Source organism: Stylophora pistillata, chromosome 8 (assembly GCF_964205215.1).
Source record: "Stylophora pistillata chromosome 8, jaStyPist1.2, whole genome shotgun sequence".
NCBI lineage: Eukaryota > Metazoa > Cnidaria > Anthozoa > Scleractinia > Pocilloporidae > Stylophora > Stylophora pistillata.
In genome coordinates, this window is record NC_142526.1 from 22,333,168 (window position 1) to 22,354,645 (window position 21,478).

Sequence of the window (21,478 nt, forward strand, 5' to 3'; positions counted from 1 at the left end):
TTGATGGAGATGACCACCTAATAACAAGGGGTAACAATTACAAGCATTTGAAAACCTACTACTGAATACAGGATGACCGCTTGATACGGTGCCACTTGATACAGGTTCGAGTGTATGACGTATAGAAATTGGGAGCGGATAATATGATGGTGTGTTTTTTCAATATAAACCTGAAAGTCGTTCAAAATTTTACAGAAAGGCAGGATCAGGTTTTTACTTTATCTTGCTTGCAGCTGCAAGCTGTTATTCTACTCACTCAACTCACTTTCCGGCTATATGGCGGGGTAGATAGCGAGCAGTTGAGCCAATCAGGTTGCACCGTTTACATTAGAACGCTAGATGATTTACTTATACATTGATATCTATATAACCTGTCAGAGAAACATCACACACCAGTCAAAATACTTGTGAATTCGCGAAACAGGAGTGTTTGTTCGAGTCAGTAGGTAATCCGCGACTGCGTTGACTCTATCTTAGCATGTTCTATTACTGATTCATAGAACTCGCCAGATCTCAACCTTTACATGCTAAAATAAAATCATTGCACCCTGTTCACTCGCGTTTCCCACTTTTGAAGCAACTTAGTTGTTTCATAATGAGTCCTTGTGGGCTCCTGGTGACATTTTCCTTTGGCCGATGCAAGATCGATTAAAAAAGCAAACAAAAATAGACAAACACACGGACAGTAAGCTAATAAAATACTCCGGATATCCATTCAGTTCTCAGGCTCGTTCTGAAATGAATATGACGCACGCTACACGTTTTACAGAAGAACTAGAAAGCAAATGCAAAGAATGACCTTTACTGAAATCGTTCATGTCTTATAAGGCCAATTAACGGGAACGTAAAACAAATCTATAAAATATACAAATAAAAGCACAGTAGGCAAACACTACCCGTTTTAACTGACTAGGGGTCTATTTTGCGAAATAGAGAGAAAAGAAAAAAGGAAATGAAGAGGTTTTAGGCTAAGGAGAACTACAACGGTTTCTACGAACACAGCTGAACTGCAGCCTGACAGTAATCAATAAACTGAGCTTAGAATTCATATGACTCGTTCGTCTCGTAATCATGTAAATTCGCGTCATAGCGCGGAAACTGCGATGAAAACTATTAATGATGTAAACTTCGATGTTTGAACTGAACTGCTGAAAACATGTCTCTATAACTATAAACGTTTCTTGGACTCTTTATAAAGTCCCATTTCGAACATCTATACAAACTGTAGAATTGGTTTGGTTTTTCCCCGTTGAATTGATAGAGTTGTTATCTCCAACGATTATCTATCAGTATTCTTTGACACTTGCTTCCTTTGGAAGTGCCCTCTCAAGGTCACTAAAAAACTTGTTACCACACAGCACATTTTATTTCAGGATTCATTCGCGATCCTTTGGAACACTTGTAAGCCTTAGCGAATTCGTCAAAGTTCGATAGAGAGCCCAGCACCCTGGAAGAAAATATATCAGAAGGTTAAAGAGTGTACCCGATATCATTAATTTATTATCATTGTCAGAATAACGCGTTTTCATAGGGCACTGAAAATGTTAACGAGTAAGAGCATTTTGACAGGTGGGTGTTTAAGGAGGGAAAGTTTCTGAAGAAACTGTGGTACTGCGTCGTTGAGCGGTATAACAAGATAATAACCGCCCCCCAGTTAGCTCAATTGGTTGGAGCGCCAGAGTGTGTTGTGCGGGAGGTCGAGGGTTCGAGCCCTGGCCGGACCAATACTCATGGTCTTAAAATAACTGAGGAGAATTTGCTTCCTTTCTATAATATCAAAAATAGATAGATATTCTAGTCTTCTCGGAAAAGGACGAATAAACCGTCTCCTGCAGGGTTAAGGGTAGGAGACGTTAATTTCCCACGCACGAGATTACTGTGTGGTGGATGTCCTCCCCTGGGGTGGGATGGGTGGGTGTCACAGGACCCCATTTAAACTAGCTATCTGCAAAACTGGGCTACCCTGTATAAATATTCGTAAATACAAACACAAATACAACTACAGATACAAATTTGGTTTTATGAACTGAGTTCGTAATGTAAATTGGTCACCGTACAAAGTTTCTAAAGCTGGCGTTTCAAACTTTAGCTCTTCGTCGGAGCGAATCATCATGTATTTATTGACTGAGTCGGAAGACCGAACGGGAAAAGAATGTCTGAGGATGGCTCGAGCTCATGACGTACAGACAGAGAGCAGTGAAGTCCAAGCGACATGACCCGGAGCGAGATATTCTCTAGCTCGGACCGACCTAACTCAGATCATAAACATCTGTTTTTTTAATGACTGTTACCCCATCTTTTTCTTTCTTACTGCTATTTGCTTGCATCCCGTGAGATAATACAGCTTTTTCTAGTTCTGCTCACGCCAACGTGTGCGGACCTTAAATAGTGTTTTTTTTTTCTTTGTCAAAAGCCATTCGATAAAAGCTTACGGGACTGTGGGGGGTATTTGATAAAAACACATCTTTTGTTTTGATTGCTTGATTTCTTGAACATTTTTCTGATCCCTTAAATTCATAGAATCAAAATTTCCTTGCGATCTCTATCTTATAGTCGTGCATATCGTAAGTTCCGATTTATTGGGGCCTGTTGTGTTCTTCGAATCTTCTTGTTTTCACATAATACACTTCAAGTAGTTGCACCTGAATTTTCCAGGGCTATGAACACCATAATCCACCTGGCGCATAGCTGTCTCTGGGCGATATTTGCTGCACCAAATCTAAATAGAAAGAAATGCGCAAAGATATAATTATCGTTCCAAACACACCTTGGGTAATTGATTTAAAAAACCTGAAACTTAAGTTGAGCATACATAATCAGCCTAGATTCGGCTATCAAAGCAAAAATTGTTGAAGTTTGTAGCATTTTCAATTTCTAAAGATTACTCGGGAGTTCCCAGTACCCATATTTGCCCGAAGTCTCTTCCAAAACAACGAGCGGGAGAGAGCTTTACAAAAGTACCTATAAAAATTGTTGTTCCCTAACATTCGCTTTGGTTGTTGCTTTTCATTAATTTTTATTTTTTTTATTTTGTATATGCGTTTTAATAGAACAAAAAAAATTGATCTACAAACCTGAGCAAACCCAAGGAAAAAGAGCTGTTCATTGGTGACGTTTTTCAAACCAGGCAGAGGGGGCTCTGGGCCTCGCCTTTTTTTCCAGTTCTGATAGGCCTGCGTTCAAAAATTTACGATCAGTAACCACTTATTGTTTTAAAGTCAATCGAAAAGTACACATAATAAGTGACTTCTCAAGTTTAATGAAAGACCTCATAAAGGTGTGACCCTGTTACAAGACGTCAATCAATATCAAAGTAGTATTGGTCAGGTATTGCTCGGTGATCTCCTTATTCACTGTGTATAATTTTTCCGTTAATAGAGGTAGGCTTACATCAAAGGAAACTAAGGTAACAACACAACAATAAACAGGTGATATCATGGAAACGAAAGGGAATGGATGAATGAAAGCCAGTTTTTATTTCTTAAATGAAAATCATACATGAATTGTAAAATTAATGCTCAGATCAGAGCTTCAGAACTTCAGAACTTTATTCACACTTATTCTACTAAAAAAATACAACAGCAAGAAAGAAAACAAGTAAAAAAAAAAAAAAAGAAGAGAGTTCTAACTATACATGAAATTACACAAACCTGTGGAAAGAGTGTGTAGTAGCCAAAGGAGCGAAACTTTCGAGTTGGCTACTACCATAGAGCAGTTACAGATGGGTGGAGGTTGAATACTTGAGGAGATAGCACATACACTATATAGTTAAAATATTAGAATAGAGCTATATGATATATTAGAGTTGATCAAGATGTCTGCCTGCCAAGTAGGAAGAGTTTATATTCTTTTTGTTTATAAAGCTTTTTGTGAAACATTTGGTAAACGAAACTTCAGGGCGAAGCTTCAAAATTGATGGTTGCTAATTGTTGCTACCTGCACTCTGCAGGATTGCAAGGATATAAAATTCATAACTTTTGATAGTTACACTACCATGCCTTTTTTTGTAGAAAGATTAAAAAATAATAAAACAATACAGCAACATAGAACAATAAAACAATGCCCCACCTGAAATGCCTGTTTTATCCCGCCGTTATCCGCGATGTTTTCCCCGAGGGTTTGCTCACCCTTTAGCTGTTCAAGAAACGTTATGTTAAGTCAAGAGTTTTGAACTTAGTTTGTAGATTTACTGATTAGGAAGGCAGGTTATTAACAAAAATGAAAACAATAGTGCTTCTAAAAGAAGTTCCTCGTGACCCTAATTTCAACTACACAGCATACAGTCAAACATCTATGTATGTGCGAACTTTGTAATGCCCAGGAGGTGTGCTTTCATTCTGTCTGAACCAAGTTGTCTAACAGCCACACAAGTTAGTGATTCAGGGTCTTTTCAAAAGCGGTTAACGTTCTTGATACAGCTCGTAACAAAATGACGCATCAGCAGGATATCCCGCATTTTAAAAAAACTTTGAGGTCTAAAAGTCTTTTCTTTAGCCTGAATTTGTTTTCTTTATACAGTTTCTGTGAACATTCATATTTTGTTTCACATCTTTTCATGACAGCAACTGTTCTTGAGTTTTCCTTTGAAAGTTTGCGCGGAAAATTGGCGCGCCGCCGAGCAGGATTTATCTATTTGCGCAATCCCCGACTCCTGACCGCTGTGTTGATTTGAACCCACATGCTTATAAGAAACTGTGGCCAAAACGCAGTGTTCCAGCCGCTAGCAATCGTGATGCACCACCAAGGAGGTGGCAATAAAAGGGAATTAACCTTTGACTGAAAAGTTATGGGACAAATGTTCAGTTTTACGCTGATGTTTTATGTCAAAAATACTATGAATTTTAATTCATGAGACCTACCCTGGGACCTTAAGTTGCCTTAAGTCGCATTAAGTCGCCTTAAGTCGCCTTAAGTCGCCTTAAGTCACTATTGGTTATGCAATGTTATAAGGGTTCCACTCTTCCTAATTGACCCCATTCACCCCACTCTAATCATATTGTGTTTATTGCAAGGATTCTGTAAATATTTTTAAATTTTATAGAGAGACTGTTGCTAACTTTGATTTTATCATTTCAGTCGAATAAAATCGCTTTAAGTCGCCTTAAATCGCCTAAAGTCGCAACGTTTTTTCTACCAATTGGCTTAAGTCCCCTTAAATCGCTCAAAGTCGCCCAAAGTCGCCCAAAGTTACGGCGACTTAAAGCCCCAGAGTAGGCCTTTCATGGCACTCCGGACACAAAGCATCAGCGTAGTTTACGACGACCGTCAACACTGTCTTTCGCTCATAATTTCACTTTAAGGAAACACAAGATAAACTAAACTTTAAGCTGGTTGTGTACAAGTCATGTTATTTGGCTTTGTTGCTGCCACGTTGCAGATATGATGCATGTGCGACCGTGGTACACCACCAAAGAGGTGGAAATAAATGGGATCAGGATTACTTTTGACATAGAAGTTAAATAACAAATGATTTTTCGCTAATGTTCAATGTCGAAAATGCTGTGAATTTTAACTCTCAGCATCCCAGACACAGAACATCAGCGTAGTTTACGACGACCGTCAAAATAAGATGATCTAAATTGTAAGCTTGTTGTGTACAAGTCATGTTATTTGGCTTTGTTGCTGCCACATTCCAGATGTGATGCATGAAAACATAATTGGTAGGAAGCAGCATGTGATACATCGATGACAACAGACTTACGTTCTTGGTATGAAATTCATAACTGGAATACTGGTCTACCAGACACTTTGTTTTGTTCTTAAAAGCTGTAACAGAATTGTTTGACCACCACTTCGCCAAGTTGCCATCTTTGTTAAACAGCCGACCTACAAGAATGAAATGAAAACTGGTGAAAGAGGCGCAAATTTGAACACAAATTTTCCCATCTCGCTTTCGCTAGGAAAATGCTCCGAACTCAATATAATTTGTGTTTTATTTAAGCTGCTTTGATTCTTACCTTTAAAACTTGGGAAATATCATAAGGAGCGAACTAGAAAACAATTTTTGTTTCGTTCCTTTGGTGAAGAAGATAAGAATTTCGCGTCATAATTCTACTATCATGATTAATATCAGTCCTTACCATTGTCATCAAAACCGTGCGTGATTTCGTGTCCAACAACCATTCCGATTCCTCCATAGTTGAGAGCCCTTGAAAAATAACAAAAATCACATATGTAACAATATAAACATAGAATAGAATGAAAATGATTTGTTGATAGATAAATCAAAATAGAAAAGAATATCTGGGCAGAAAGACGGACAGGACGGAGATTTGATTAAACTCAACAACTGAATAATTTCTAGATCGATTATGGAAAACAGGAATGAAAACTCCAATGAGTGACCAAGACAGAATTTCTCGTAACTATATCGATACAATAATATATAGATTTAGACAATCCTAAAAGCGGAGCCTCCAAGTTCGTAATGTTAATAACATAAAAAACGTGCCTTTGCCAAGACTCGCCTGAGTCACCCCTCCCTTCGTTTTGATAGTCTCCCCTACCCTACCCGTGCAATCTGAAGGCACGTACGTACGTGCGTACGCTTGGTCAGTCACGTGACAACCAAACGGAAAGAGGTTGACCATATTCCATGGGCATGGGGCTCTGCCCCACGCGCGCGAGGCAGCGCGCGTGGGAGCCCCGCTATCAAGCAGACAGGTGATGAGAATTTAGGAAAACATCAAGTAGGAGATTCAAATTCTCCAAAGTAACATCACAAGAATTGTATGGCAAAAAGCGAGGAGAATTCCTGATGAGATCACGGGAGTGAAAGGGCTGACGATTCAAAAAGGTCAGGGGAACGTTAGACTGAATGGCACGTTGACAAATACATTTCATGGGTAAAATACTAGAGAATCTGAGACTGCTTCTCATCGAGGCTCTTTGAAAGCGCGTATCTGTTCAGAGTCAGGTAAATAGCGAATAAATCAATTGAGTCCTTTGAATGTTCAGACTTACTTGGGAAATCTGTGATCATAAAATGGTTTCTGCAGAATTCCAGCAGGAAAAGCTAAATTAAAAAGGAATAGGCAACTTTCCATTAGAAAAAAAAAGAAAACTCAAGAAGCAAACCTAAATAAAAATACAAAGAACGTCCCGTAACGTTAAAAAGATCAACAGGACCTCCCTCCGGTCAACGGGAAATCAACCCCCATGGATATGACTGAAGGGAAGGACAACAGAAACAAACAGACATCCAACAGAAGCGATACCAAACAAAAAACAAAACTGATACACAAATGCACGAGTACTCACCGATTTTGTTTTCAATGGAAGAATAGTACGCATTAACAGTGGGAGGAGTCATGGACCATCTGCATAAAATAACAATTGTAGTAATTGAGTTTAACAAGCTGAGCAGCCAACATTGCCAGAGCTTTTAGAAGAATCGTTCGCATTATTATCACTATTCCCGGATCGAATACTAACCAAGAGAAAGTTAACCACCAACAATACCCTACTGCGGCATTTTGTTGGGTTTTCTTGACAGTTAATTGCATGGTACCCTACATTAAAAAGCCCCTTACTTAAGGAATGCAATGAGACTACCTTGACCACGAACACGAAGGTTTCTGGAAATTTCCTCACATTGCTGCAAGTTCGCATATCCTACCAGTTTGCACCCTATCACGACGGGTTAGTCCCATCAAATGTAACGAGTCCACCCACACCTTCAACGGTTCGAATTGGGGGCAAGCTTACAATAGGGTGAAAGACCCATATACCCCCAAGAACGCAGCAAAATGACTTTGGCCAGGGCGTAAGCACAAACTCCTTGACTTGAAGACTACTGCACTAACAATTAGGCCAACATATCTTCAAGTGAAAAATTGACAAATTTCATACAAAAGATCCTTTCCTTTCATTTCTTACCTATCCTTGTCAACTGGCTTGCCCATTTTGGCGTAGTTTTTTAGGTTAAAAAATGCTTGGGATTGCACAATATTCTTGAAGTATTGGTCCTTTTCAACGTCAAACTGCAGTTTAGAGGACACAAAGAGTAACAATCAGAAATGGTATACTCGTACAAGTCAAAGGGATGGTTTCAAAACTATCCAAAACTTTCGGACGTCATTCCATGTGATCAACAAGATTAGTGACCATGGATAAAAGATAGACACTTTTCTAATACTAATGGATGACTTCGCCATTCGCAAAAGAAAGAATTCGAAGTAGTGGATATTGAGCGTTTAATCATTAAAGCTTAATATGCGAAATAAGTCAAACTTACCCCTTTGAACATTGAGGATAGCGCAGTTTTATTTGTTAAGTATTCAGGATAGCCAATATTCTCGCGTATCGCTAAAGCCTGTGTAAAAATTGAAGTGTAATTTACTAAACGGGGTACTTCAAACATAAGCAGAAACAACCACAACAGCAACAACAATAACGACTATAGCAAGAACAATCCTTGGTTCAAACTGTCTTGCACTTTGTTATATGCGGGCGTAAGGTATGACAATGAGGTTGAGACAAAACAAAACTGGATAAATACACTTAAGAGCCATGAATGATCGAAAGCAGGGACGACAGTTCAACGAATTGGAAATCACTGGAACGCACAAACAAATTAACCAAAAAAAAATCCCCTTAATAAACAGGACCGAGAGGTTCGTTGGAAATGTCAAAACTGATGGAGAATAATCTAAGTAAACGCAACCTAGCTCCCAGGGTCTCGTTCTTCCCTTCCTTTGAAGCGCGCGCGAAAGAGAGCGAGGGAAGGGGAAATATTGACCCTGGGAACGAGGTTAAATCTGAGGGTGGTCAGAGGATTGCTTTGAGCCTCAGGGATACCAACTTTCAAACAGCTGGTATGTAAGAGTTATCGTCATTTTAACTACGTTGTTATGGCTCTGAATGTCATTGTTCTAAATCAACCCATCTTTTATCAACCACTAAAACGTCGGCGTCTTTAATTTCCATGCTTGCAAAATCCTAAAAGAAACCAACATAGCCTAAAAACAGCACGTTATTTTTCCTGGGAGATGAAGTATAGACAAGTGTTTCGCTATTGAGAAAAAAAAAATTAATTAGCATGCATGCATAACTTTGGGACTAAAATTCCAAACCTTTTCTTTTGCTTTTTGCTTAGTTTTTTCATCCATCCAGTCCACTTTTTCCAGATTGGCAAGGAAAACCTGTCGAATGTCGTGAATCATTTCCTCGGCCTACAATAGAGGGAGAAATTATTTTCAAAAGGATGCCGAGGACTGGCCCAAACGTCCAGCGGTTGGAGAATCCAGCAAAATGAATCTAGTAGCAGTAGGGTGCTATAGTCTAAGAACTCAAGGTTTAGTTTTGTTTTCTGTTTTTTTTGTTAGTTTGTTTGTTCATTCGTCTATTTTTGGTTTAGTTTTAATAACTGAAACAGTAAAAACCGTTAGTGAAAATTTAAATGGTGAAATAATTTCATAGTTTATTGCTATTGTTATATTGTTAATTTTTTAAATACAGTCCCATAACCCCTTTTCCTTTACCGATTTTTTGCTTTCTCCCTCAAACGTCTCGTCAACATACAACAGACCGAGTGGCATGCCGAATGATCCGCCCACGACACCTAAACATTCCTGCCAGCGAGGGTCTTCCGCGGTGGTCCCGCTAATGGTCTTTTGGTATTCTTTGAAAACTTCTCTAAACTTGAAACTCAAATACGGTGAGAAACGAAGTACCACGTGCCACATCATATAGTTGGCTATTACTCTAAAAATACAGAACAGGAACAAACCAATTACTAGGATTTAAATAATAAATTAAATAAAATAAATAATGATTTGGCGATGGACATTCCACCGGCTGGCTCTTCTTGTCCACTGTTTCGAGATCGAATTGGAATTTGGAATGTTGGTTTTTGCGGAGGGAGGAAAACAGGAGGACCCGGAGAAAAACCCTCGGAGCAAGGACGAGAACCAACAACAAACTCAACCCACATGTGACGCCGGCCAGGTCCGAGAATCGAACCCGGGCCACAGTGGTAGGAGACGAGTGCTCTCACCACTGCGCCATCCCTGCTCCCCCAACACATTAATTGTCAGTCGGAGCATAGAGGGAGAATTGTTGTGGAGACGTGAAGGGGTGTTATTTTCTTTAGCGTGTACTGCAAAGGACGCATACTACACACAGCTTAGTATATGTTTCGTTGAGGCCATCTGTCATTACGAAATATTTCTGCAGTTACTATTGAAAAAACCTACTATAACACTTCCCGGAAACGATATGCCTGAAAACGTTTACCGAGAGCGGGTGTTGAACAAGACCCACGTTACTAAGTTAACGTTACGTTATCAAACACATTTAGGCCCATTTTTGGAATAACTACTACTTGTGTTACACTGTCTGCCTGTGAAACTTGTCGCGCAAAGGTTTATTCGGGAATCAAGTTAGTTAGAGTGACAGATCTTACGGAATTGACTTTTTAAAATGCCCAAAAAAAAATTCTGTCGTATACTGGTTCATGAATAACCACAAAGAGGAATCAAAACTTTAAAAATAAACTTTAAAAAATCAAAAATTTAAAGTAGAAAGAAAAACCTTCACCTTTTGCTAGTTGCATTAAAAATTTCTGTCATATTCTTGATGTAGTCAAGTGCTAGCCCCACTACTATTTCATCCCCCGTGACATTGTAACCCGCCTCAGTGAACATCTTCTTGAGAAAATCCATTATGTCAATCTATGTAATGATGCAATTTAAGAACATCACATAAAAAAAAAAAAAAAACAACTTTTTTTAAACCACCGTTTTCTTTTGACTTACGAAGTTAACTACGGAGAGCGTTTTTTGAATTGGGCAAGCTAAACCAAGGTAATAACAACAGCCAATGAGAACATAAGAAGATTAACCAAAGCAATCACGACAGCCAATCACAATATAGGAAGGTATCACAAGGAGCCAGATCACCGGCTCAACGAGAATTTAAAGTAGAAAGAGGCACTGAAGGGGAGGGGGGTGGGGGTGGGGGGGAGGAGACGAGTGATGAAGAAGAGATTGATTTCAGTTCTGGTGTAAATGGTTTAGAGAGTGGCAGGAGTCTCTAGACTAATTACAGAGCGAAAAAAAAATTGCTTGATAACATGATATTTGCCTACATTGGATCACAGATGTTGAGAGCGATAGGGCCAGAACTGGACATTGTCACTCTAATATAAACGCTCACCGTATTACCAACAGATTTGATGTAATCACTAAGCTTCATCTTCTTGTACATCTTATTGGTGTCCCTTCGTTGCTCTCTGGGAATGAATGTCTAAAAGAAGAAAAGTGCGAAAGTTTTCACCAATGACCACAAGTTGTCTTCTCAAGGAATACAGAGGAGATGAGGGATGTTCTAAAAAGATTATAAACAACAAACAGACTACTGAGGTCAGAGATTACTTGAGTTGACTAACGGATGTTGGAAAAATCCACTGGATCGCTGATTAACTGTCATGGATCTTAAACGATGAGTGGATCGACAATAACTTATTTTTGAATGAGATAAGAGTTCCGAAGATTCTCTTAATGGGCACATGTGACCTTGCAGAAGATATCTCGCCGACATCTCTCTCTCTCGTTCTTCTTCTGGTTCAGTCTTCCAAGTTCAATAAGAAACGTTTTTCACAAAATACTGGTCGGGCCAGGATGATTCTCAACAAAGGTCAATCCGTAGACAAAACACATCGTTTATCAAGGAAAGAAGAAAACGACCATGTGAAGACCGTGTAAAGTGTTTTGAAAGTGACGGTGCCACCCACCTTAGCAAGAGATTCTTCGAAATCGTAAATTTCTCTCATCAGCGCTTCTGTGTTTGGATTGTTGCCGGTGAGAAGGTTCGCAACATCAATCATGAGCTTTTTGTACGCTGTGCGTACCTAATGAGAGAAAATAAATTGTGTAGGTTCAAGTCATGAGAAAAGCTACAAAAAGCGGCGATCATATCAGGAAGATCATTGTTCGAAGCTCAGCTATATTATGCTCCCGAATGCTTTACAACTTGAAATCAGGAATGCACCCACCTTTACATGGTAAGATGTATTCTTTAGGAAACCTTCTTGTGAAATGGAAATTCCAGACTGGTCAAGCTGAAAACGTCCGACATAAAATACAACCAAACTTAAATAATTTCTACGAATAAAGGGGTGACGGGGATTAAGGCTATTTGATAGACAAAACAAGAGAAGTTTCATTTATGGATAAGAAATTAGAACGAGAACCACAAGTAATTGTATAGTCGTGAGAAAAAGAAATTAAAGTAATTTGCCATCATTATTAGAATTTTTTGATAAATCCTCCGATCTTAAAGGTAATGGGTCACTCACCACAATGATATTTTTTGTAGAATCTCTTAGATCAGCTGAGACATACATGTTGAAGAGAGGTGCGATCGACAAATACTTTTGAATCTTGACGAAATTTTCCATGAAGTCCCAAGAGTCCTCTGTCCAGTTTCCGTCGGTGACATTCCAGGATCCATACTCCTTGATCAAATCAAAGAGTGGTTCTGTACCCAGTTCTTCAATTTTGTCCTCATTCATGCAGGAATCAAACATGTCGAACCCTTTCATGACAGCTTTGTTCTACAAATAAACGTATGAAATATAATGAAATGAAATAAGACCGAGAAAAGTCAAAATATGGCAACAATTTGTTTAATGCAAATTTAATATATTTATTCCCTTATAAAAAAAGTCAGATTTCGTTGTTCAATGATAAAAAAGAAACTATTTGTTCGATACAGTTTGAACTAGATGCAGAGATGCAAAAGGCACTGCCCAGTGGTAGAGCGACCTGAAGAAGAAGGGAGGGGCCGGGTGGGCAAAACACATTTACCTGTACAAAACAGCATATCACTCTGAAAGTGGATGAGAAAAGAGCAAGGCGAAAGACAGGATGCAATATTTTAACCCTAAACGAGGCACAGCTAACGTGCCAGAATTGCGTAAAAATCTCACATTGGATTGCTTAGCCACGGCAAACGTTTCTCCTAAACAGCTGTGAAACAGCATTGGAAATCAGTGTTAAAAAGAAATCCCTGAAACGCATGCAGTTACTTACGTCTTTATATTTAGCTCGTGTAGCATCGTTATCGTCGAGGATTAGCCTTTTCATGACCATTTCATTACTTTGGTAAAGAACGCGGAACTGACTCCAGGAGGACTTGCTCTCTGGAATAGAATTCTTTTTCATCCATGTCCCACAAGCGTATTCGTAAAAATCGTCGCATGGATCCGCACTTGCGTTCATTGCTCCAATTATTTCTGAAAACCAAAAAAAACAGTATTACATACAATGATTAAAGGAAATAAAGGAGACGGGCGCTTGGAAGTGAAACGGAAAATCAAAACAAACACGTTTATTCCACCACGGAAAACCGCAAACTCACAGTAAACGACAGCGACCGTGAAACAAACTGCCACTCGACAAACTAAGAAAACTTTCAACTCTTTTCTAAGAAAATTGCACACGCCAAAAATAAAAAGATCCAAGTGATTTGCTTACGATATCATTAACCTACGTAATCCCAAAGCACGCGCATGCGAGTCGCGTGAACTTTAATTCAGTTGATAAAACCATTATCTTGTAATAACCTCACCGTTTCATTAGAAATTTACCCTCTTTATTCTACGCAACCCTCTCGAATGAAACAAACATGAAATCTCCCCTGTTGACTGAATGTTAAGTCTACTTCCACATTGTTTTCATTTATCGTCTGCCCTTCATTTGAGAGAGGTACTTATAGAATGCTACACCTTACGTAAAGGTTTTAAAGTTCGGATAGTGAAATTAAATTTGTTTACTGTTTGAAGCAAAGCCAAGCAGGGAAAATAGCTATGCACGTGCGTTTTGAAGCTTTGTATATCGCTTTGCTGTCCTCTGCTAAAACAAACGCAAAATCATCACATTTTAAGTAGTCTGAAAACGGGAACACCAACGGCAGATCAGTCGTAGTACTATTTGGAACTCAACACTGTTTTCCTTATTATGTTCTGCCTCCTTTTACGACGGTAATTAGAAGAGGCTTTGGCTAAATTCTTATGAAGGCTTAAGCTCCCCAATATCATGAAGAAAGAAAACGGTACTGAGCGCCTTTGGAGAAAAAAAGTTTCTAACACAAAAACATTTCGTTGCCTTTAGACTATGAAATTTTTCAGGAGCTTTTTATTTACGCCACAACTCATTTATTTTCATCTAAAGTCATCCCTGTTAGAGCAATACGAGAATCACGATTGGAAGATCGATGTATTTAAAAAAGTTCGGTCAATGGCCAGTGTAAAATACAGTTGAACGTATCTTTAACAAATTAAGAGGATCAGTGAAAGACGTGTCTACAGCAATCGAGTACGTAAGGTTGATTCTTGGGACAGAACCATTGACAAGGTTAAACAATTATTCCACTGTTTTCATTACTGCATAATGTACGGTTAGAAAATGTTATGCAAATTTTGAATTCAGAGACACCTCACTGAACCTGTTGTAAATGTCATCAACGAAAAAAAGTCAAACATAACCTTTCCAATGGAGTTTCCCAAGACGAAATTTATTTCGGCAACTGGAATGAACTTAAAAGCTGAAAATGTGAAATCCTATTGCGCATCGAAAGTAATGAAAAGTTTGTAAAATATTTCAAAGAACTGAGAGATAAAAATATATTTTCATCTCATTAAATTTTAAACAACCATCGAGAAGGTAAAACATCTGTGCCCAAACTACTCAAGAACAAACTCTGTTTTGCGTGATTTAGTTTAAAATAAAAAAGAACCATAACTTTCTACATCACCACTATACGATTCATAAAAGTTTAAAGTCCACAGTTATCTGCGACATGAAGCAGAAAGAGTTGATCGGTCAACAAAAGACGACAATTACCGGAGAGACCTCATCTGTAAGTAATAAATACGCCCACATCTCTATTAAGAATACGGCGGAGAAGATTTTTAAGTGCTATTGTTATGAAAGACTTCTTACCAACGGCAGCCAGTTTAGTGACCTCATTTAAACAATTCGCGGAGTTTGGATTCAAATCGCAGCCCGACAACACACCGGTTTTATTCTTCTTTTCTTCTTCAGTTCCGTTAGTGGCTTTGCAGTTTTTATCTCCATTTTCCGGGGAAGAAGTCTCTTTAACCAAGTTTCTATTGTGTCGCTCAGACAAATATAAGGCGGCGAAAACAGACGAAACAAAAATGAGAATTACTGTAGATGCAAGCAGAAACTTCTCCAGTTTGGACAGACCATTTTTACGGTGCACGTAATCGACCATTTCGGCGCCACTGTCAATGTCCGCCGAGTCTGTTCCGTTTTCTGCTCTACTGTATTTCACATTAAGATCAGCCATAATAAAAATCTTCTTTACTGGCGTTTAAAACCAGTTTGCATACTGAACTTTATCTTAATCTAACGACGGAAATTGCATTCTGTCAGCTTTACGCCGCTGCATTCAACAGGGACCGGGAACCAGAATCGGCCGGCGATATTTATTTGCTTTCAAGACACAAATACAAAGTTATAATTAAAGGCAATTCTCTCATACGCAAACAAAAGAACACCTTGCAGATATTTGAAAAGCCCCATGAACTAGGTGGCTTCCAAGGGAAAATTCAATTAATCCTCTTTCTTTTGCACGATGTTTCCCACAGGAAAGCGCGTAATAGTCCAGGTGTACTAAACGGTGAAAAACATTAGCCGATTTATGGGGTTTCCATGCATTATGACGGGATCTTACGATAGCTTTCTCAAAAGGACTGATTTCTTCACCTTAATAACTATCTTAACTGTTTTTTCTTTTAATTGATAAAATCAATTCCAGAAAGAACGCTCCTTTTAAAATCTACTCCTTAGTGACAATTAAATTAAACGTTTGTGCCTAAGCTGAGTTTAAATGAATTCATGTAGAGAACACCTCACTTTCTCAGTAAACCATCTCGAATGTTGCCCACTGGGTGGTGACACTAAACATTTTACAGTGAATGGTTTGAACCCGGGGGTAACACGCGATAGTGTAGTCTGGGTGAGTGTAGTCCTGAGAAGCTGGGGCGGATCCAGGATTTAGTCAAGGGGGGTCCGGAGAATTGCCCGAGGGCATGCTCCCCCGGGAGATTTTGAAAATTAGGTCTTCGGAAACATGATTTCCAGCACAGTCAGGGATAATTTAGGGGGTTCGACCGAACCACCCCTGGATCCGCCCCAGAGAAGGACTGCTGTTGGTAGAAATCTGGTCCCTATGGCGAACTTCAACCCATACCAAATTACAAATTTGCACTATTCACCTGATTATTTTCAGTATGGGAATGGCTTCTTTTCACCCTTTGGCTCGCAGATATTTTCCCATTTTTTCGCATCCGTCGACGTCGGTTTAACGCGGCAAGAGCCAACAATTGCCGGTGGCGAGTGTTTTACAATGCGTACAAATCAATAAGGTTTTGTAGATTGAACAAATTAAACAGAGAATGAAGAAATGTCGCTAATAAAACTAGCACCAGCTTCATGTCTACAAAGTTTTATTTGGTGCTCTTTTCGCGCGTGAAATATTAAGAGTTGACAGTCTGGTTTCAAATATCATTTCTGTCGCACAAGTGCGACCTCCATGACTCCCGTGGTGTAAATGTCGCGACATATTTGTAGGACAACTTATGACGCGACATAAAAATAAATAAGGCCACAGTGCGACCCCTGCCTAACTATTCACTTGACTCACTTGATGATGACTCTTGCTCAGGATATCGAAACGTCAGTCACCACTACCGACAACAGTCCTTCTTAGGACTACACTCGCCCAGATGATCAGACCACACGATAATTGATTATTGTTCTACAGACGTTTAACACCAAGTGGTCTGTGACAGTAAGATGCAAATAGAAAGATCTTGGTGTCGTAGACATGAATTTCTGGGTGTTTTTCTCTTGTTGGTTAATTGGCACCTACTCGTTTGCAAGGGTGTTACGTGACAGTCTTATTCATATTGCCAGATTATTCTGTTAACACGTGTTACAAATGACGAAATTGAAAAATTTATGCTTTGAGTTTTTGAGCCCGTACAAATTTTCCGCAGTGGCAGTTCTTGGCGTTGTTTTTGCGTCGGTTTCTTTGTTTGTTTTTCCTGGTCTTGTTTTTGTCTTGTTTGTTTGTTTTTTTTCCTTTTCACTTTATAAGCTTTAGTCTTTTTCGCGCTCCTATAATGCTTACCAAGATAATTAAGGCGCCTTCTTATATTCCCTCCTTGTTACTCAAAAATATTTTCTACATCTTAACTCACTCGCCCACCAACAAATGGTCACAAAACGTATGTTTGTTATTTGATCTATTTAGGTGACAAATACTCTGACCTATTTCAATAAGTGTGTCAAAATTTAGCTACAAAGAGGATTCTGTTATGCTTAAATGTTGACGCTTGACACGCCCAATGAATTTCAGTGTTTATGAAGAACGATAAAAAAAATAAATAAATAGAAAAAAAAAAAAAAAAAAAGAAACTGTGACGAGGAAATTGAAAAGTCAAGGCCAGAATTCCCTCCTCCTTAAGTGCACGCCCCCACCGGACATGCTGAATATTCTATCGCGGTTAAATAAAGTTATTCATTCTTCGCTTTCGTGCGGTAAAATAAGATGATGCAGAAGCATTTATGTCACCAAGTTTCTTATCATCCAAAAGATCTTAATGCTCTTTCTCCCAACTGATTATCGCATCCTTCTTTGTAAGCTACAAGAAAGAATAACACTAAAGTGATATTGTGGGGAGAAGGTTTTCTCATCGCAATAATTTCTAAACTTCAAAAAGCAAGACTACAACCAGCAGGTTACGATGATGTCGTTACCATTAATCAAAGAAGGATATAAGCCGGCCGAATAAGAGAAAATTAAGAAGTCTCACATCTAAGAGAACATGATCTCTTGTTTTGACATTTCATGCACCTTTCCCATCTAGTTTATTAACAAAAAGGAACTGACTGTAGGTCTAAAAATAAATACAAAGCCAAAACGGCAGTAAGTTTATGGCTGAGCTTCGCAAACTTCCGAATTCTCGCAAGTAGAAAACATTAAGTTTGCCAGGTTTTCTTCGCTGAGAGTTTAACAAAGATTCTAATTCGTTTTGCTTCACGATCCGGGGGCGGTGTCATAGTAACGTAGTGAGCTCCTAAACGTAGTCTGAGTTCTCCAGTTTTGGAGGCTTTCTGCAATAACTGTTACAATTACGATTCGTTTGGCTACAAGTTTTCGAGGTCGAAACGTAAGGCAGAAGGTAAGCTATTTTCCTTGGTTTTGTCAAGAGTTAAGTTCAGTTTAACATGAAGACCATTGATCGCACGCAGTTAACCAGAGTAAACATGACGCGGTTGAAAGAGAAACAGAATGAACTAACCTGAGGCGACAAGGACACAGTCAGCTGGAAGACAAGCCGAGGTTGGAGAGGTAGCTCTAGTAGTATAGGTTGATGTGGTGGTATGAGTTGATGAGGAGCCTACCTCATTGTTACTCTTTGAAACTTGAAGTACGTACAGAACAATAAAAGCAACTGCGACAGCTAGGGCAAGCAAGAGCGCTGCAATTAACACCTTCTCCTTTCGCGAAAGTTTTCGCGAAAAAGTCACTTTGTCGACTCCAATAACAGGATCGATATGAAAGGCATCCGGAGAGTCAATTTTCCTGGTGTATTTTACAGAAGACATGAGTGATTTGGAACAGTATAAGTGACTTTCTCACTACCTTGCTTCAGTACAACAGCATGTGGCGATCCCGATGACTGTACCAGGTTCAAGTGAAATTCAAGGTGGTTAAATTTGCGGCTTGTCACGCCATCGCGTGACAGTATAACCTGGGAAAGATAACATCTTTACGTGACCGTGGCGTGACAAAACAATTGGACCCGTTGCATCTTTCAGAAAATTTGTATCAGCACACTTTCCAACTCACAACGAATGTACAAAATCATGAAAGACACTTTGGCAATTAATTTCAAAGTAACTTTAAATTTATGCATCTTTGGCGTGACTTCAATTTTTTTTAACGATATGTTTTTACACGACATGTATTACAATTATAATGATCCAGTGGCTTTTACTTTTATTACTACTGCGATTATTTTACAACTTTTTTTTATTCGCCTGATAAGATGGTCTCAATGGGGTTTAAACGTCAGCTGTCAAAAATGATAAATTTTTACCGTCAACCGTCAAAAAAGCGGTCAAATATTAACCGCCAGACGCTCTAGAGGTCTCTCGGATCTCGCTTTTTTTCCCCCATTTTCGCTGGTTTCCGCGAAGAGTTGAGGATGTAAGAGGGTTTTTAAACTGGAAGCCCAGTCTCCAAGTTTCCAATTATATGTTCACTTTATGGTCGTGTTCACTTATTTTCGCCTAAACTGACAGTTTGAAAATATTTTGATATTTAATTTTAATTAACAAAATTTAGAGATGGCTATCTGCTTTGACAACTTTTTAATTCTAGCCAGTGGCCACGCAACGTAGCGTTCTTCCCGCCGTTCGAAAAAGTCGCTAACGCAAATTTTACACCATGTCCGAGCATGTTCAAAGTCGTCGTGAGCTTCTATCGTAAAGGTAAAGATACATTTTTAAGTTTTCGTGCGATTCAAGACGATAATTTCTGTTGGGGAAAAACATTGGAAGTCTTCAGCAACACATCATTGATTTTCTAGGGATCAATGAATTGTTCACCAAATTTGGGCTTGGCTTCACATCATAAACATGAAACCTTCAACACCTTGCAATATAGTATAGACTCTCGAAGGAGTCCTTTAAGAGGATCACAAAGTGGGCGGCCAAGTGGTATACTCACCCAGTGCCTCAGTCTATTATGCATTTCTAGTCTGTCAATCTTTAGAAATTCTGCCTTCTGAGACAATTTCCAGAGAAAGGGAAGTTGTTATGTAAAAGTGGATAGAAAGCTACAGACCAGTGAGACAGATGACGGTCAGAGCAGAAATCACAAAGGACAAAGAAGGCGCACTCCCCATGCAGCTATTAACGCACAGCCCAAACCTCTAGCAGTGTGCGGAAAGTTCCTTTTTATGACAACTGTGAGGGAGACAATAAATCTCTTAATTCTGTGGCCGCAAGAGATTTTCTTTATCCAACTATAACCTTCTTTTAGCGACACAAGTATACCACAATTCCATACCAGCGTTAGACTTGAAGCAATAAAGGTTGATGGGTACGAAAGTTACTCGGAAAGTAAATTCATGGAAAATAAAGATGAAGAGATATGAACGGAAAATAAAAGCCTCAGCAAAATCTTTAAATTTACCTCACTGCTCCTTGCCACAGCGTTTCAAAAGCGTTTGAGAGCACTCTCGAACTATGATAAAACTAACTTATGAATAAAGGCTGATAGTTTCTAAAAAAACTGTTTGGGGCTGCGTCGGTGGGGGTAACGAAATAATTTGGATATATCAACAAAGTTGAAATGGTAAATTAGCCACCGTAACGATTACAAAAGCTGACGTTTCGAGCGTTAGCCCTTCGTCGGAGCGAATAGAGGAATTGTGGGTTGTGTGTGCTTTTAAAGGCAGAAAATGGAGCTACGTTATTGGTGGGAACATGGCAACGAGAAAAACACGAATAAATTAGTGGAATGAAAAGCGTTCGTTGATCCCTTTGGGATTTAGACTTCCGGTTTGAAAGATGAGCTTTTGTTCAAGAGTTTTACGGCTTTCCGTGCTACCTAGGTGTAAGGAAAGACCGCAGATTGCCATATGTTGCTTAGAATGATTAGGTAAATAAAAATGTCTAGCGACTGGTTTCGATGTGTCCTTGTCATTCCTTTCCACGTCTCGAAGGTGTTCTCAGAATCGGTCACCTAGTCTTCTGCCTGTTTCGCCGATGTATATCTTTTCGCAATAGGTGCAAGTTATGCAATAGATTACATTGGCGGAGGCGCACGTGAAGTGATCGGTGATCTTAATGGATCGTTTGGGTCCCTATATTTTATCAGCGTTGTGAATGAAAGGACACGTTTTGCATCGTGTACGAGCGCATTTAAAAGTGCCTGGTTGGTCATTAGTCTGAAAAGAACTTCTCACCAAAAAATTGCCTATCTTTGTGTAGCGTTTGAATGAAATGAGCGGAGGTTGCGAAAAGATAGTGCTTGTCTCTGGATCGTTTTGAAATAATTTAAAGTTTTTAAGAATAATGGATTTAACTGAGTGGTTGTGAGGGTGCAACGTGAGAGTGAATGGAATGCGGTTGGAATCTTTCTTATGTGACGTTTGTAGTGCTGAATGTCGATCAATAAGCTGGGCGCGGTGGTAACCCGCTTGAACGACAGAAACAGGGTAACCACGTTTATCGAAAAACTGGCACATTGACTCTGATTTGTGGTGGAAATCAGAGTCATCACTACATAAACGACGAAGTCTTAGAACCTGAGTAAAAGGAATGGAATTCTTAACGTGAGATGGATGCGAAGACGAATATAACAAGTAATTATGCGAGTCTGTAGGTTTGTAATACACACTAGTGCATAAACCGTTGTCTTCAATTGAAAC

At 39.2% G+C, this 21,478-nt stretch overlaps 1 protein-coding gene across 5 annotated transcripts in view; it reads right to left on the minus strand.

The window, feature by feature from the left end:
- Window positions 1–786: 786 nt before the first annotated feature.
- LOC111325264 (endothelin-converting enzyme homolog) overlaps window positions 787–21,478 on the minus strand; it is a 32,399-nt gene continuing 11,707 nt past the window's right edge. For 3 of the 5 annotated variants that reach the window (XM_022929045.2, XM_022929040.2, XM_022929044.2), the window contains 18 exons: window positions 13,035–13,237; window positions 12,299–12,556; window positions 11,996–12,061; window positions 11,735–11,851; window positions 11,158–11,247; window positions 10,540–10,673; window positions 9,483–9,705; window positions 9,075–9,173; window positions 8,237–8,314; window positions 7,879–7,982; window positions 7,261–7,319; window positions 6,964–7,015; window positions 6,081–6,148; window positions 5,702–5,826; window positions 4,069–4,134; window positions 3,075–3,173; window positions 2,643–2,719; window positions 787–1,447 (listed from right to left, as the gene is read on the minus strand). In XM_022929045.2, the coding sequence (XP_022784780.2) occupies window positions 1,348–1,447; window positions 2,643–2,719; window positions 3,075–3,173; window positions 4,069–4,134; window positions 5,702–5,826; window positions 6,081–6,148; window positions 6,964–7,015; window positions 7,261–7,319; window positions 7,879–7,982; window positions 8,237–8,314; window positions 9,075–9,173; window positions 9,483–9,705; window positions 10,540–10,673; window positions 11,158–11,247; window positions 11,735–11,851; window positions 11,996–12,061; window positions 12,299–12,556; window positions 13,035–13,237 (2,018 nt within the window). In that variant the 3' untranslated portion in view covers window positions 787–1,347. Of the gene's footprint in view, window positions 1,448–2,642; window positions 2,720–3,074; window positions 3,174–4,068; window positions 4,135–5,701; window positions 5,827–6,080; window positions 6,149–6,963; window positions 7,016–7,260; window positions 7,320–7,878; window positions 7,983–8,236; window positions 8,315–9,074; window positions 9,174–9,482; window positions 9,706–10,539; window positions 10,674–11,157; window positions 11,248–11,734; window positions 11,852–11,995; window positions 12,062–12,298; window positions 12,557–13,034; window positions 13,238–14,945; window positions 15,496–18,337; window positions 18,786–21,478 lie in introns of those variants that run through there. The other 2 variants (XM_022929043.2, XM_022929041.2) reach the window with 2 other exon arrangements.